The following is a 15,323-nucleotide window of genomic DNA, read 5'->3' on the forward strand; positions in this document are numbered from 1 at the left end:
AAGTAATTGTAGTAACTATATTGCAAGTCTGTGTTTGTTATGTGGGCTGGACTGACTAGGACATCTGAATATAAGAACTCAGTTAGTCTATACTGTTTCCCGGAAAGTTTTTCTAAATCTTTCAGTACTTTAGGGACTGGTGAGCTGCAATAAAAAAACAAGGCAGCCAAGGATAATCTCAGTGCTAGAATCCATACTTTGCATGGATGAGGCCCTGAGTTCCATCCTGGGCCCCAAAACCAACACAATAAAAATCTGGATAATCATTCCTAAAGATTTTTTCTAACCATTTGGTATATACCAGGGGAAGTTTCATAGTATATTCCTGGCTGGAATGGTATTTAGAAGGGTCATTGGCACATAGAAGTTAGTTGAAACTATGTCAATGGTTGAGATTGCCCAGGGAGATTGTATAGGATAAGGATTGAGGAAAGCTGACAACAAAGATGGGTTCTTAAGAACAGAAGGCTTGTTCTACCCTTCTCTGTAGAGAAGATTTTTATTCTTTTTTTTTTCCCTGTGACCATTGATTCTTTCTTCTTCTTCTTTTTTTTTTTTTCTTTTTGGGTCACACCCGGTGATGCACAAGGGTTACTCCTGGCTCTGCACTCAGGAATTAGGCGGTGCTCAGGGGACCATATGGGATGCTAGGAATCGAACCTGGGTTGGTCGCGTGCAAGGCAAACGCCCTACCCGCTGTGCTATTGCTCCAGCCCTGACCATTGGTTATTTTTAAACCTAAATGTCATTCTTTCTTATGTATTTACTTTGATTATTCTAATTCTATCTATTGGAGGTGGCACTAATTCCCTGACCTAGAGGTTTTGTGCTTCTCATTCCAGATTGCCTAAAACCAGATCGATGGATGATCTTCTTTCTGCTTGTGACACAAGCAGCCCCCTCACTCGTACATCTAGTGATCCTAACCTGAACAACCATTGTCAGGAGGCCCGTGTAGGCCTGGAACCCTGGCACAGCAATCCTGAGGGGTCAGAGACATCCTTTGTGGAACCTGGAGCAGGTCCTCAGCAGACTATCGGAGAAATGGGTCTTTCTCCCTCTCTGCCCAGCAACCAGAAAGACTACTTGAGCAGTAAACCTTTCAAGAGTCACAAAAGTTGTTCAAGTTACAAACTGCTTAATACTACAGAGCCCCAGGAAGTGAAGAGCAACACCTCAGATATTGAAATCAAAGACCTGGGAGAGACTTTGACGCCAGCCCCAGACTCTTCTGCTCAGGATGAGCTGGGTAGGACTTTAGATGGCACAGAACCACCACCAGAGCTTTGTCCTGAGAATGAAGCTGTTGGAGCGCTCCCTAAAGATGTTTCCAAGTATGAGGGGATTCGTGATTTTCCTGAATCTGCCCAGGACTCCCTTACAGGCACTTCCCAACAGGCCAAATTAGACTCTGTGCCGGGCATGCCCTCCAGTTGTGTTCCGGATCAAAATCTGGGTACCCTTTGCAACCCACCACCAAGTGCTCCCTGCCAAATTCCTGCAGATCCAAGCACTGATGTCCTCATCCAACATCCCTCGGGTTCTGTGGCAAATATCTCCCGTCAGGAACAGCCTAGCTCCATGCAAGACATGAGTCACAGGGAGGAAGACACTGGCAAAAGAGGGACAACTAGGAATGGGCACTTACTGGAAAATCCTTGTTTGGGGAAAGTGCCATTGGAATTGATCCGAAAGCCAATTTCTCAGAGCCAGATCAGTGAGTTCTCTTTTTTAGGGTCCAACTGGGACAGCTTCCAAGGAATGGTGACTTCATTTCCAAGTGGAGAGACCACCCCTCGGCGACTGCTGTCCTATGGCTGTTGTAGCAAGAGGTTGAGCAGTAAGCAGATGCGTGCACCAGGGCCCTGCTTTGGGGGCCAGTGGGCTCAGAGAGAAGGTGTGAAGTCACCTGTCTGCCCTAGTCATTCCAGTGGGCACTGTACTGGTCCAGGAGGCAAAAACAACCGGATGTGGTTGTCCAGTAACCCAAAGCAGGTCTCCAGCACAAAGCCTGTTGCACTGAGCTGCCCTTCTCCTGTGCCTCCTCTCTACTTGGATGATGATGGACTCCCCTTCCCCACGGATGTGATCCAGCACAGATTACGGCAAATTGAAGCAGGGTATAAGCAAGAGGTGGAGCAGCTACGTCGACAGGTGCGAGAGCTTCAGATGAGACTGGATATCCGGCACTGCTGTGCCCCTCCGGCAGAGCCCCCCATGGACTATGAGGATGATTTTGTAAGTATTTTTCTGTCCAGTCGTTCATTTATTCTGTCCATCCATCCTTCTGTTCATTCATTATTCACTCACTGATACTGTGTTCCACTGATTCTGATGGTTAGGCTCCAGGATGAGACAAAGGCCATCATCTGTGCTTTCAAGGAATTCAAGCCTTTTGGGAGAGATGAGTTAAACAGTTAGAATGATGTCCTTAAGTGCTTTGATGTAAGAAACATCAGGCTAGAGGGAAAGGTCAGGAAAGGCTGTGCTGAAAAGATGCTACTTGAGCCGAGTACTGAATAATCCATGGTATCTAGCTAGGTAGTCAGTGAGATGGAAGTACTGTGACAGGAGCACTGGAGCGGTTGGTACTCTAGTGGTACGTCTTGAACAAAAGGTAAGGGAGGGGAGTGTGCAGGTGTGCATGTATAGGTCCACTTAGGCTGGACCATGAGGGAGAGAAGTGGTTAGTGCTAGGGAAGGTGATAGAGCAGTGAAAGGGGACAGGGATTAGAAGAATTCTGGCCCCCAGCTCTCTGCTGGGTGGTCATTCCTAGAGGTGCTCAGGGAAGGAAGATTGAACCCAGGCATTCCAGGGCCACACACGTGCTCTGTATGTGCTTAGCCCACTGACTATCTCTTTGTTCTCAAGGCAGTACACTTTTGACCAGTGAACAACATGATCAGATTTATATTTTAAGGACATTACTGTAGGGGCCAGAGCAGTAATGTAGTGGGTATATTTGTTTGCCTTGCACATGGCTGACCCAGGTTTAATACCCAGCACCGTGTATGGTCCCTTGACTGCACCAGGAATGATCTCTGACCACAGAACCAAGAGTAAGCTCTGAGACCACAGTATCGCGCCCCGCCCCCCCCCCCCCAAAAAAAAAAGAAAAAATAGTACTCTAGTACTATTGGATGACACACTTCCAACATTGAAACCTATGTTGGAAGACTTGTTAGGACAGTTAAGAGATGATGAGAACCGTCTCTGGCAGCATTCAACCTTTTCTTACCTATAGAGCCACACCTCACTTTAAGACCGGCACTCACGCCAAGGGTGATAGACCAGAAAGGCCTTTCTGCACGAGTGACTGGTGAAGACCACTGATCTAGGATCTCTTTGTTGGGAGTTCTCGAGCTCTAGCAGTGAACTCCTTGGGGAGCCCAGGAGCCAAATTCTTACTCATAGTCTCCTCATACATCTAGGAATCTATTCCAACCCTTGAGAGAGTCTCTGTCACCTGTTGTCCACACCACTAGCTGGTGAGAGGGTTTGGGCTAACAGCTGTTCACTGTTGAGGGTGATGGTCTAGGAGTCAGCAGCTTTGTTTAATATAGTATTTGGGCTATACTATTAGTATAGTATTTGAACAGGTAGTATTTGGGCTTTGTCTCTGTTGTAATGACTTGGCTCTGCTATGCACAAAAACAGCCATTGATGGCATGTAAATAATTGAATATTTCTGCCCTGCAAGAAAACTTGATTTACAGAAATAGGCAACAGGGATCAATTTGGGCTGTCATTTGCAAGCGCCTGGTCTAGAATGCAATGAGAAATATTCTTTTCACACATTGTAGTTCTAAATTCAGTGTACTACTTGTCAGCTCTTAATTATCTCTGTGGTTCAGTTTTGTTATTTGTCAGTAGGGGTTGTAAATGTATGCATCATAAGATTGTTAGAGGGAAATAAGTTCATGCCTCTAGTATATTAGAACAGTGCCTGACATATAGTAAATAATAAACATTACCAATGATGATATTGATATCTGCCCTTTTTTCAGACGTGTTTGAAGGAGTCAGATGGCAGCGATACAGAAGATTTTGGCTCTGATCATAGTGAAGACTGCCTTTCAGAAGCAAGCTGGGAACCTGTAGATAAGAAAGAGACTGAGGTATGTTTATGCAAGTATATAATAGGTACTTACATGAGCCAGTGAGTTTTTTTCTTAGAGATGAGTGATATGTAGTAGACTGAGCTCTCTCCAGATGAATGTCTTTGTAGGAAAGTAGTAAGCAACTTAAAAAGACAGTTCTTGGAACTGGAGTGATAGCACAGTGGGTAGGGCGTTTACCTTGCATGTGGCCGATCCGGGTTCGATCCCCAGCATCCCATATGGTCCCCGAGCACTGCCAGGAGTAATTCCTGAGTGCATGAGCCAGGAGTAAGGAGTAACAGTAACCCCTGTGTGCAGCGCTGGGTGTGACCAAAAAAAAAGAAAAGACAGACCTTGATGGGGCTGAAGAGGTAGTAGTTCAGTGGGTAATGTGTTTGCCTTGCATGTGGCTAACCCAGATTTGGTCCCCAGCATTCTGTATGGTCCCCTGAGCATCACCAGGCATGGTCCAACTAGTGCCGCCACGACCTCCCCACTCATATCCCCCCACCTTCAAGCCCCCCCCCCCCAACCAAAACAAAACAGACCTTGAGCTGGAGAAATAGTATAGAGGTTAAGGGACTTGTTTTGTGTGTGCCTTATATGATCCCTGGCACCGAGTGTTGCCAGGAGTGATCCCTGAGCACTGCCAAGTGTAGCCTAAACCCCCACTCCCCTGCAAAAAAAAAAAAAAAAAAGCCTTGCTATTCTCTTTGGGGTGTTTTTCTTGTTGAAAAATTGCTCTTCCACTTGTTGATAAGAACCTAAAATTGGGGAGGGGGGGTACGCCTGATAGTGTTGGGACCTGCTCCCCACTCAGTGCCTGGGTTGTTCTCTGTGGTGCTCAGAGAATCAGGGCCTGAACATGGGCCTGAACCAGGATCTCCTTGTGCTTCAGTCTATTGCACTATCTCTGTAGCTCCAAGGACCTGGAATTTTTTTTTTTGTACCTTCTTTTAGGTGACTCGATGGGTTCCAGACCATATGGCATCACATTGCTATAACTGTGACTGTGAATTTTGGTTGGCTAAACGAAGACACCATTGCAGGTGAGGTAGATGTTTTATAAAATGATTTGACATGGCTCATAAAATTGGGAGGTCCCTTTAAGTGCGCTAAATTAATATGAAAATGGAGACATCTTTATATTTTTCTTCTAGCTTTTCTGTTTGTGTAATGCCTTTTAGACAGTTATTCTCAGTATGATATCTACAATTGGATTAATACTGAACTCTTCCATTTATGATGAACTTCTGACCTCTTTGTTTGACAGAAATTGTGGGAATGTATTCTGTGCTGGCTGCTGTCACCTGAAGTTGCCCATTCCTGATCAACAACTCTATGACCCCGTTCTCGTCTGTAACTCATGTTACGAACATATCCAAGTTTCTCGTGCCAGGGAACTCATGAGCCAACATCTGAAGAAACCCATTGCTACAGCCTCCAGTTGAATGCCAGAGATGACCTGTCCAATTTGAGCAGGTTTGAAGGGAGGATCCGATTCTGGTGTAGTTTTAAAGGTTCCTTAGCGTGGCTCCTGAAATCAGAGCTGAGATAACCTTCTTGAGAGATCCTCCTTGGTACCATGAGACTGGAGCAGAGGAATTCCAATTTGGCAGGCGGTCCTCTGTTGGTGAGATCCTCATCTTGGGGCATTCGGTCCTGATCCAGAACCAGATTCCAGAAGCTTAAGGTTGAGTTGGTGACTCCAGCTTCTTTCTTCTGGGGGGATCAGAGTAAGATGATGATTTCCCAGATACTGCCTGGCAATGTGTGCCCCAAACAGCAATAGAAAGGCATCTGTATAACCAAACTCCAAGTGGTAACCAGACCCATCTCTCCTCCACCTTGACAAAGCAGATTATAGTATATAAGATAGGAATTCCTATCCTATTTGAAATGAACTCTTTCCCTGTACCTCTGTGCTCTGTGTCTGTGCATGAAGGCTCAGTCTTTAGAGGCACCCCCTCTAGTTGCATTAGTTCTGTCTTTCTGTGGAGTTTGGTTTAAAGACTGATTCAGCAAGTGGAGGTTTTGCTGTTTTTTTCACGACTCATTGGCCAGCATCAGTGAAATTTTTTCAGTTCAGGGGAGCATTGTAGGGCATGAGACATTTTGTGGAGCAGAGGAAAACTGCTCATGTTCCATTTTGGCAAAAATCAGTTATTCTGAGCTGTGAAGGCAGCAGTCTCTGTTACTCAGTGGCAGCTCTTGAGGTATGCACTGTGAAGAATGAGAAAGGAAAAGCAGAAGTTACTCTTGTGACATATTTGCTAATTGTGCCCCCCCCGCCCCCCCCTGCGCCTGACTTTACCTAGTTGTCCTGGTGCTAACACAGGAGCTATACACCTTGATCCTCTCCTGGCATGAAAATAAACAATGTTTTGTTTGTTTTTGTTGTTCCATTGCCCTCTTCCCTCCCCTCATGTTGTCTTTCCTTTGGCTGCTGCCTCCTTTGGGTCACACTGCTTTTTATCCTGAACACTTGACACCTTGAGGGTAGAATTTAGTGTTTGGTTTTTTTACCTCCTAGAATATGCTGTTTGGTATGTGAGGGTTTCAGTACAAATGCTGCTGTCTATTTCTGTGCACTTACAATGGAACCCAAACAGAAGAGAAGAAAGCCTTGATACCAAAATTGGGAGAGAAAATGTGTCCATTTGGACCAAACTTTTTTTTTTTTCCTTTTTTCCCAATCTTAATATGTACCAGTGGCACTTAACCAAAAGATACAGTGATATAGCCATGTACTCCGGTTGGGACAGATACAGTCTCCTTGACCTATAATGAAACCACTAGGACTTCCTTTATACATTTTCCTTCATTTGTTGGTGTATAAAAGGTAAATTATATTTAGGCTTATCCTGTTTTTAAAAAATGGTAGCTGTCTGTCTGTGTAACTGCTACTTTCATGTTGCTTCTTAGAAAATATTTTCATTTGAAAACAATTAGGATCTGCATTTAGAACAAGAATTGTGATTTATCCTGGCCTTTTCTTCAGTCCTACAAGGAAGCATCTGTGCTTTTATACTTGCCATGGATGTAACCTAAAAAGTTTTGGCATATTTAGGTCAGTGTAGAAGAACTTTTTTTGTTAAAATGGAGTTGAATAATGGAGATTTTTGTGTCTGATAAATTCCTGAAATCACTGAAAAAATAACAAATTATTCCTTGTCTCTGATACGTAAAATTCTTCTAAGCATCTTCTTAATCATTAAAATTGACTGCCAGTTGTGAGTGGCTTTTTAATTATCTTGACTTTTGTTGCACTGCACTCTGCCTGTTTTCAGGGGGAGTAAGATTGGTAATACTTGAGGAGACTGTATCTGTCTACTTGGGCTGTTTTGAGGGACTATCCCATCAGTAAATATACTGCATGGCCTTGGAGAGACACTCTGGGCTCTTGGCTCAGATGTATTCATCAACTACTCCTTTCAGAGCTCTTGTGGGTGTCCGTGACATGATGTGGCCAAAAATTCAAACTGTGCAGTTGCGTTGTGGCAAACATGCAATGTGCTGTAAAATCTCAATACGATTTAAATAAAATCTCTATATTAGTGCTGCTTTGTTGGGTCTTTTTATTTTGGAGAAATAACTAATTTTTTTTCCCTTTAGAGTATGAGAAGGGACTAAAGTATCATGTTCCTTTGTCCCAATCATTTGTTTTTAGTGACCTCTCCTTTTAGGGTAATTAAAATATAAAATAGTACATATGTAATTTTTATATAGACATAAATGATTACATATGATTTTAATCAAAAATGTGCATTTTTCCTTGAGATATGGTACTACTAAGATTAGAGAATTAGCTTTTTTGGGTTTTTTTTTGTGTGTGCGCGCGTGTGTGCGGTTGTGTTCTGGTTTTTTGGCCACACCTGGCAGTGCTCAGGGCTTGCTCAGGGACGGAACCTGGTCTGTTGTGTGCAAAGGCAAGCGCCCTACCTTGCTCTACGATGGCTCCAGCGCCAGGCTTTTTGTCCTGAAGGCTGGCCAAGTACTCACTGGATGAATCCCAAGCCCTGCGGCCACGTGGGTGGTTCTGAAATACACAAACCCTGGGGTTCCGAGATGGGGTTCTGATGCCTGGAGCGCCTGCCCATCGCAGACCCCTGGCCGCGGGTTCAGGACTGCCTGGAGGAACCGGGACCTTCTCCTGCCGTGGGTGTTGGGGGCGTGAGGGAGGGTGGCTTCCCCTACCGCGCGGGGCCCAGGGGGCGGGCCGGCTCGTGCCGGGGCCCCTCCGCGCGGCGGGAACTCGAGGCCCCATTGGCCACACTGCAGGGCGCGGCGCGACCTCGCGCACCAACGGTCCCCGGGGGTCCGGGCGCCGGCAGGAGGGGGCAGGGGGCAGGGCGAAGCGAAGGCCGGGGGGGATCGAGAACGGGGTGGGAGAGCCAGGCTCGGCGGGGCGAGGCCCAGGGCCCGGGCGGGGGCGATGGAGGAGGCGCTGCTCTCCACCCCCATCAACCCCAACAACTTCCCGGCCAAGCTGTGGCGGCTGGTGAACAGTCCCCGGTACCGCTCGATCCGCTGGGACGGCCGCGGCGAGGGGCTGCTCATCGACCAGCCGCTCTTCGAGGCGGAGCTGCTGAGCCCGCCCGTGGCGGGGGCGGCGGGGGGCGGCGGCGGCGGCGGCGTCGGGGCGGCGGGGGCCGAGCCCGAGCTCTTCAAAACCACCAACTTCACCAGCTTCATCCGCCAGCTCAACCTCTACGGCTTCCGCAAGGTGGTGCTGGGCGGGCCGGGCGCGGCGGGGCCCGGGCCGGGGCCGGGGGGCGGCGGGCCGGCGGGCGACGGGCCGCTCCACCACTTCCACAGCCCGCACTTCCGCCGCGACCAGCCGCAGCTGCTCGTGCACCTCAAGAGGCTCACCAGTGCCAACAAGGCCAAGCTGGCGGCCGGCCTGGAGGTGCCCTGCCGCCCACCCAACCGCTTCCAGCGGCTCCTCATTACGTCGGCGTCCGCCTCGGCCTCCACCTCCACCTCCCCGCTGCAGCACCCGGAGCCGCCGCCGCCGCCCGCGGGGCCCCGGCCCGAGCCGCACGGTGAGTCGGTCGCCAGCCTCGGGGCGGGCGGCCCCTCTGCACCCGCCTCCGGGCACGGCCGAGGGCAGCAACCGCCACTTCGACGGGGCCCGGTCGCGCATCCCCACCTTTGAGGTCTCCGAAATGCACCCTGCGTGCGCTCTGGGAAATAGGTTCGGGGTCCCCCCCTTCCCGGCTGCCCTTTTCCCCACTCCCGGGTACCTCTGCTGGACGAGCTTGCGGCCCCTGCGCCCAAGACTCGCTTTCTGTTCCTCCTGAGCCCCTCTTGCACCCTGCCTGGCGCTCTCCCAGTCTCCATGGGCGTTTACCTTGCTGAACCCCAGGGGTTTCTCCCCTGTAAACCTGTGGAACACACGGGTCACGGTGGAAACTGGGTCTGGAGACGACTCCTTGGCTCCAGTGCGAAGCAGAACTGAGTTGCCGTGCAGGGTGAGATGATGAGGAAGGCTTAGGTGGGAAGGAACAAAGTCACAGCCAAGAAAACGTTGGAAATTTATACCGACCAAAGGAAACGAGAAAGCTACCAGGGAAGTTTGTCCTTGAAGAGATACACTGCCTTCCACCTGTTGACACCTCTACAAGAAATCTTGGAAGAAGGATTCTGACAGTACTAGTTTAGGTTCCAAGTAACATAAAATGAAACACTTCTCAAATAATTTGACCTATCTCAAATTATTTTAGGAGCAAAATATTTATCATTTACAAGGTATTATTCTTATGTGGAATGAATTGGCCCAACAGGTGATGCTTAACAAATAATCAGTGCTTATTTAAGGCATTGTGATTTAGACAAACATTAGGCTAAAATGGTTTTCTTTACAGTTATAGAGTTTTAGTTTTAAATAATTTTAGAAAACTTAGTACTTTTGGATTTGCCGCCATTGGCCACAATTTGTTTAGTTTTGAAAAACAGTTTGTGCGTATATAATTACTAAAATTTCAAAAACTGACAGAAAATTTTTGTATACTTGATTTTGGATACTTTAACCTCTTCCAATAAGGTGAGAGTGCTAATATCCCCTTTCTCTGAGAGTCCAGGATTGAAAGAAAGCAACAGTATTTAGCAATGAGGATTTATTCTTAACCTGGGTCAAAGTGATAGTGCAGCCAGTAGAGCACTTAGCCTTGCATCCTTATGAGGGAGGATCCCTAAACACAGCCAGGAGCAAACCCTCATGGGGTGTGGCTCAAAAACAAAAAAATTTGTATTCCTTACCTTCAACTAGGAGAATACCAGAAATATTTGTAGCATGTTAATGTGGATTTGGCATAAAGATGCTGGCTATTTTACAGATACAGGATACTTTTAAAATACACAGAAGTAACATTTTGTTCCATTTAACCTGAGAGGGTTATGAGATAGCACTTTGTTCTTTTGGAATTTAGAAGACAAGGAATTAGCTGGTATCCTGTGGAGTTTAGAAGATAAAGAATCAAGTTAGAGTTCTGGCAGTAACAAGTTGGAAAAATAGCAGTGGCTTAGGAATGTTCTAAAGGAATTCTAAAAGAATACCAAGCATCTGCATGTGATGGCCCTGATTTCATCTGGAATGGCCTCTCCATGGGATAACCATTACCTTTGGAGGAGATGGAAGGAGACTAAAACTTGGCATACCTTTGGCAGCCTTTCTGACCTGAATGTTTGTTATCAGGTTGTAGATCTGGTAGGCCTAAGTAGGAAAGACTGGAAAAATGTATTTTGGGGAGCTATAGAATAACTCTTTCCAAAAAAAGATACCTACATGCTAAAAATCAACTCTTGCTCACTTTTATTTTTCCCCTCTTATTTTCTTATTTTCCCGTCACCTATCTAAAAAGCCAGGGCGATAGCACAGCAGTAGGGCATTTGCCTTGTGCACAGCCAGCCCAGCCGAGCCGGGTTCGATTCCTCCGCCCCTCTCAGAGAGCCCGGCAAGCTAGGCAAGCTACCGAGAGTATCTCGTCCGCACGGCAAAGCCTTGCAAGCTACCCTTGACATATTCGATATGCCAAACACAGTAACAACAAGTCTCAGAATGGAGATATTACTGGGCCCGCTTGAGCAAATCGATGAACAGTGGGAGGACAGTGACAGTGACCTATCTCAAATTCAGTTGGATACTGAGAAAAACCATTTTAATTGAAGAAATACAGTAATATTTAGTTCATTGTCAGGCTTTTAAGAATAATTTGTTAAAAGATACGTTTAATTCATTTTTTTCAGTATAAAAATACATTAGTTCACACATTCCTAGATTGTGTAGTTTCTTTTTTTTTTTCTTTTTGGGTCACACCTGGTGAAGGACAGGGGTTATTCCTGGTTTTGCACTCAGGAATTATTCCTGGCGGTGCTTGGGGGACCATATGGGATGCGGGGAATTGAACCCGGGTTGACTGAGTACAAGGCAAACACCCTAACTGCTGTACTATCGCTCCAGCCCCTCTTTTCTTTTATTTATTTTTTTAAATTTTATTGAATGAAACTTATTTAGGAAGATATGAGGGAAAGAGAAGGAGAGAAAGTATATGTTTAAGAGGGTGCACAGGCTTCTCCAGAGTAGAAACCTAAGGAAACAAAGATCTATACAGACAAGCAATCAAACCCAAGTTCAAGGGAGAACATGCGCTGGAAGAATAAGCGGTGGTTTTAGGCATTTCTTGCCACCCCCTAACCTCACCATTGTGTGTAGTGGGTAGGTCAGGCATGTCATCTATAGGTTTTCCATATAGTAAGATTGGTCTACTAGGATACTGAAACTTTTTATTTAATTTTTATTTTATAATATTTCATTACATTTAATACTCAAACACCAGTCCCACGACCATTACACCTTCCCACCACTGTATTTTGGGTATTTCCATCCCAAACCCCAATCCCTACCCCAAAGCAGAACCGAAATAACATATTTTGTATTGTTTGTTATGAAAAACCACTGAAAATGCTACAGGAAAGTATCCTTAGAGGAAAGAGGATGAAGATTGTTATATTTCACCCAGGGGCCATTAACCCTTTTATAAGGGATCACTAACATGTTATTAGTGGTTGGGCATTGTATGCTTTTATATATCAATCTGTAAGAAATACATATTTCTCTGTAAGATTGGCTGCCTCCTATTTTGAACTCCATCAGATGTGGTGCACTTTTGGAGTACGGGTAGTGTGTGTGTGGAAATACTAAAACTTCGGTGGAATATAATTCTAAGTTAAAAAATAGTGGCCTAACTTTCTTTTGCTTTTTTGTTTTTGGGCCACACCTGGTGGTGTTCAGGACTGACTCCTGGCTCTGCGTTCAGAGATCATTCCTGGCATGCTAGAGGGACCATATGGGACGCCAGTGGGGATGGAACCCAGGTCGGCTGCATGCAAGGCAAGAGTCCTACCCGCTGTACTACCAGTCCCTTATATTGCTTTTTAATACCACATGCTTGGCTTTCCTATTTTTCCTCTAATTTTTATTTTGCTTGAATCTTATCTTGGTCATATGCATGCCTGCACCATTATTTCTTAGTTTCCATTTTATTTTCTGCGTTCTGCTTTAGTTTATGGGTTTGAATACCTCTCTTTTCCAGGTAGTTGTCTTGTTTTAGGACCTGATTCTCTCTTCAATTCATGGAGGTGGCATACCTATTTGCCTTTCAATAATGTGCTTGATATTAAATGTTTGGATCACAGGGTTTTTTTTCTCTTTTTTCCCCTTTTGGACCACACTCAGTAGTGCTCAGGGCTTACCTGGGCTCTGCACACAGGATTCACTCTTGATGGGGCTGTGGGATCCTATGGGAGGCAGGAGATCTATCCTGGGTCAGCAGCATTCAAGACAGATACCCTGTCCTTGGACTATTACCCCAGGTTTTCCCTTTTTTGTTCTTTTGTTTTTCATGGCAAATTGCTTTATGTCTGTTAAAACTTTCTAAACTAATAGTTCTAAACTGTAGATAATCTGATCTTTGCCTGGGGATAGTAAGCTCTCAGGTGCAGATTTCGGGCCAAGGAGCAAGTTCTTCCCTGGGAATTGAATAATTTAGATTCATCCATATAGATGGAATAGAATATTTAGGTATAAAAATTTATTTCTGCCTATATTTCCAGAATTCTGAATTTAAAGTTTGCCAGGTACATCTTAAAGATGTTCTGAATATTTATAGGTGATGTTTTATAAAGTTGGTCAGAATATGGAGAGATGGTACAGTGAGTAAGGTGCTTGCCTTGTACACAGCTCATCTGTGTTAATTCTGGACACCCCATGGAGTCCCCTAAGCCCACTAGGAGCAGATTTCTAGCCAGGAGTAAGCCCTGTTCTCAGCCAGGTGTGGCCTAAAGCAAAACAAAACAAAACAAAACATAGAGCCATGTAAGAGCCTTTAAAGGAGAATAAAAAAGAGCTAAACATTTTTTATTTTTATTATATTTAAAAAATGTGAAAGAATATCCTCGTGGACTAGAGAGGTTGTTCAGTGGGTTGGTGTGCATTTTTTTTTGTGGTGGAGTATGGATGGGGATGGTGTGTTATATACCCAGCTAGGCTCAGAGTTCACTCTTGGTTCTGCACTTAGGAATTACTCTGGTGGGCTCTGGGGACTATTTGGGGTCCTGGGAATCAAACCCCTTGACTGTGTGCAAGGCAACACCCTACCTCCTGTATTATCGCTCCAGCCCCTGGCATACATTCTTTATATGCAAGAGTCTGGGTTCTATTCCTTGCACCAAATGAACTTCAAACATTGCTGGGAAAAATTTCCAGCACCAAGCTGTGGGTAGCCCCTGAGTACCTCAGTGTGTGGTTAAAAAAAACAAAAAATGCCCTCCTAACACTTACCAGTGTTCTTATGTAAGCAACAGCTAAAATATTTAGATCTTTGGCCAACACTCAGAGATTATCATGATAAAAAGTTTAATTTGCATTTTCTTTTTATTTGTTTTGGGGACACTACCAGGGCTGTATCTGGCAGTGCTTGGAGACTACATGGTGCCAGGTCAGACTGTAGGTCTCCATGTGCCAGGCATGTGCTTAAGACTTTTGAGCTACCTTCCCAGCCCCAGAATTGAACTTGCATTTTAATTTGGAATTGAGAAAGAGGACTGCTTAATAACTGATCAGTTATATCTGAGAATTCAGTAGTAGTTTAATCCAGAACAGATAGAGAAGATATTATGCAATGTAGTAATATTCACTCTTAGTGTGGGAAGCACCCAAGGGAGAAAGTTAAGTGGTAGGTACTCTTGTTTGTATGGGGGGTTATATACTTACTTTTTCCCTGGGGAGGTGGTAGTGGAGGGCACACATGGCCATGACTGGAAACTGACCATGCCAGTTCCATGGGGCTCAGCTCCTTGAGCCACATCCCCAGTCCCAAGTGTTAGGTAGGTTTGACACTCAGAAACATGTAAACCAAAAAGTATTTCTCTAGGTCTTAAAACGAAGAATTTCCAGTGTGAATTCAAAGTATATAAATATGCAAATCACTAGTCAAGTAGTATAAAAGCTATTTTTTTTGCACTTTAAAAGAAAAGTAGAAAAGTGGTTTTTAATGCACCATTTGAATCAGTTGTATGAATAAGCTCCTGATTTCAGGGCTTTAGACTTTGTGTATGTGTATGTATGTTTTATTTTCGCCAATACTTTTTAAAAATAATCTTTTATTAAGGCACCATGATTTATAAGGATATTCATAGCTGAGTTTCAGACACTGTTCCAACACCAGTGCTATCACCAGTGTCAGCTTTCCTCCATCAGTGAACCCAGGTTCACTCCCACCCACCATCTGCCTCCTTGACAGGCTCATTTTAAGTTTGGAAGCTGTTGTTTGGATCTTATGCTTTCAGGAGTTGTTTGTTTGGGGGGAGGTTTAGACCACACTCAACAGTCTCAGGCAAGGCTTAGTCCTGGCTCTCTGCTGAGAGATCACTCCTGGCAGACTCGGGGAATCATATGGTGTGCCAGAGATTGAACCTGGATCCTCCACCTGTAAAGGAAGTGCTCTATCAGCTCTACTATCACTCTGACCCCTCATGCTTTCAATTTTGTTGGTTCTGTGGTTTAGATATATAGATATACCACAGATCTGCCCCCCTGCCCTGTTTCTTTTCGTATGTCTCTTCTTACTTCCTCCCTTGATCTATTTCCTCCCTTGATCTAACCCTTCTCAGTTCTATAATCTAAAGCAATCTAGGCATCCCCCCCCTTTGATGCCTTGCAT

General features: G+C 45.3%; 3 protein-coding genes across 4 annotated transcripts in view; all 3 read left to right on the forward strand.

Moving 5' to 3' along the window:
• Nucleotides 1-7,660, forward strand: part of MTMR4 (myotubularin related protein 4) — a 29,621-nt gene extending 21,961 nt beyond the window's left edge. For both annotated transcript variants that reach the window (XM_056126655.1, XM_056126654.1), the window contains exons 15-18: nucleotides 843-2,238; nucleotides 4,009-4,119; nucleotides 5,062-5,150; nucleotides 5,375-7,660. In XM_056126655.1, coding sequence (XP_055982630.1) covers nucleotides 843-2,238; nucleotides 4,009-4,119; nucleotides 5,062-5,150; nucleotides 5,375-5,552 — 1,774 coding nt within the window. In that variant the 3' untranslated portion in view covers nucleotides 5,553-7,660. The remainder of the gene's footprint in view (nucleotides 1-842; nucleotides 2,239-4,008; nucleotides 4,120-5,061; nucleotides 5,151-5,374) is intronic.
• An 850-nt stretch (nucleotides 7,661-8,510) lies between these two features.
• Nucleotides 8,511-15,323, forward strand: part of SUPT4H1 (SPT4 homolog, DSIF elongation factor subunit) — a 133,531-nt gene continuing 126,718 nt past the window's right edge. Inside the window, exon 1 of the mRNA XM_056127758.1 lies at nucleotides 8,511-8,514. The gene's annotated coding sequence lies outside the window, so the exon portion shown is untranslated. The remainder of the gene's footprint in view (nucleotides 8,515-15,323) is intronic.
• The window catches only part of HSF5 (heat shock transcription factor 5), a 49,248-nt gene continuing 42,461 nt past the window's right edge, over nucleotides 8,537-15,323 (forward strand). The window contains exon 1 of the mRNA XM_056127756.1: nucleotides 8,537-9,146. Within this exon, the coding sequence (XP_055983731.1) occupies nucleotides 8,537-9,146 (610 nt within the window). The remainder of the gene's footprint in view (nucleotides 9,147-15,323) is intronic.

This window comes from Sorex fumeus, unplaced genomic scaffold (assembly GCF_029834395.1).
Source record: "Sorex fumeus unplaced genomic scaffold, SorFum_2.1 ptg000063l, whole genome shotgun sequence".
NCBI classification, from domain to species: domain Eukaryota; kingdom Metazoa; phylum Chordata; class Mammalia; order Eulipotyphla; family Soricidae; genus Sorex; species Sorex fumeus.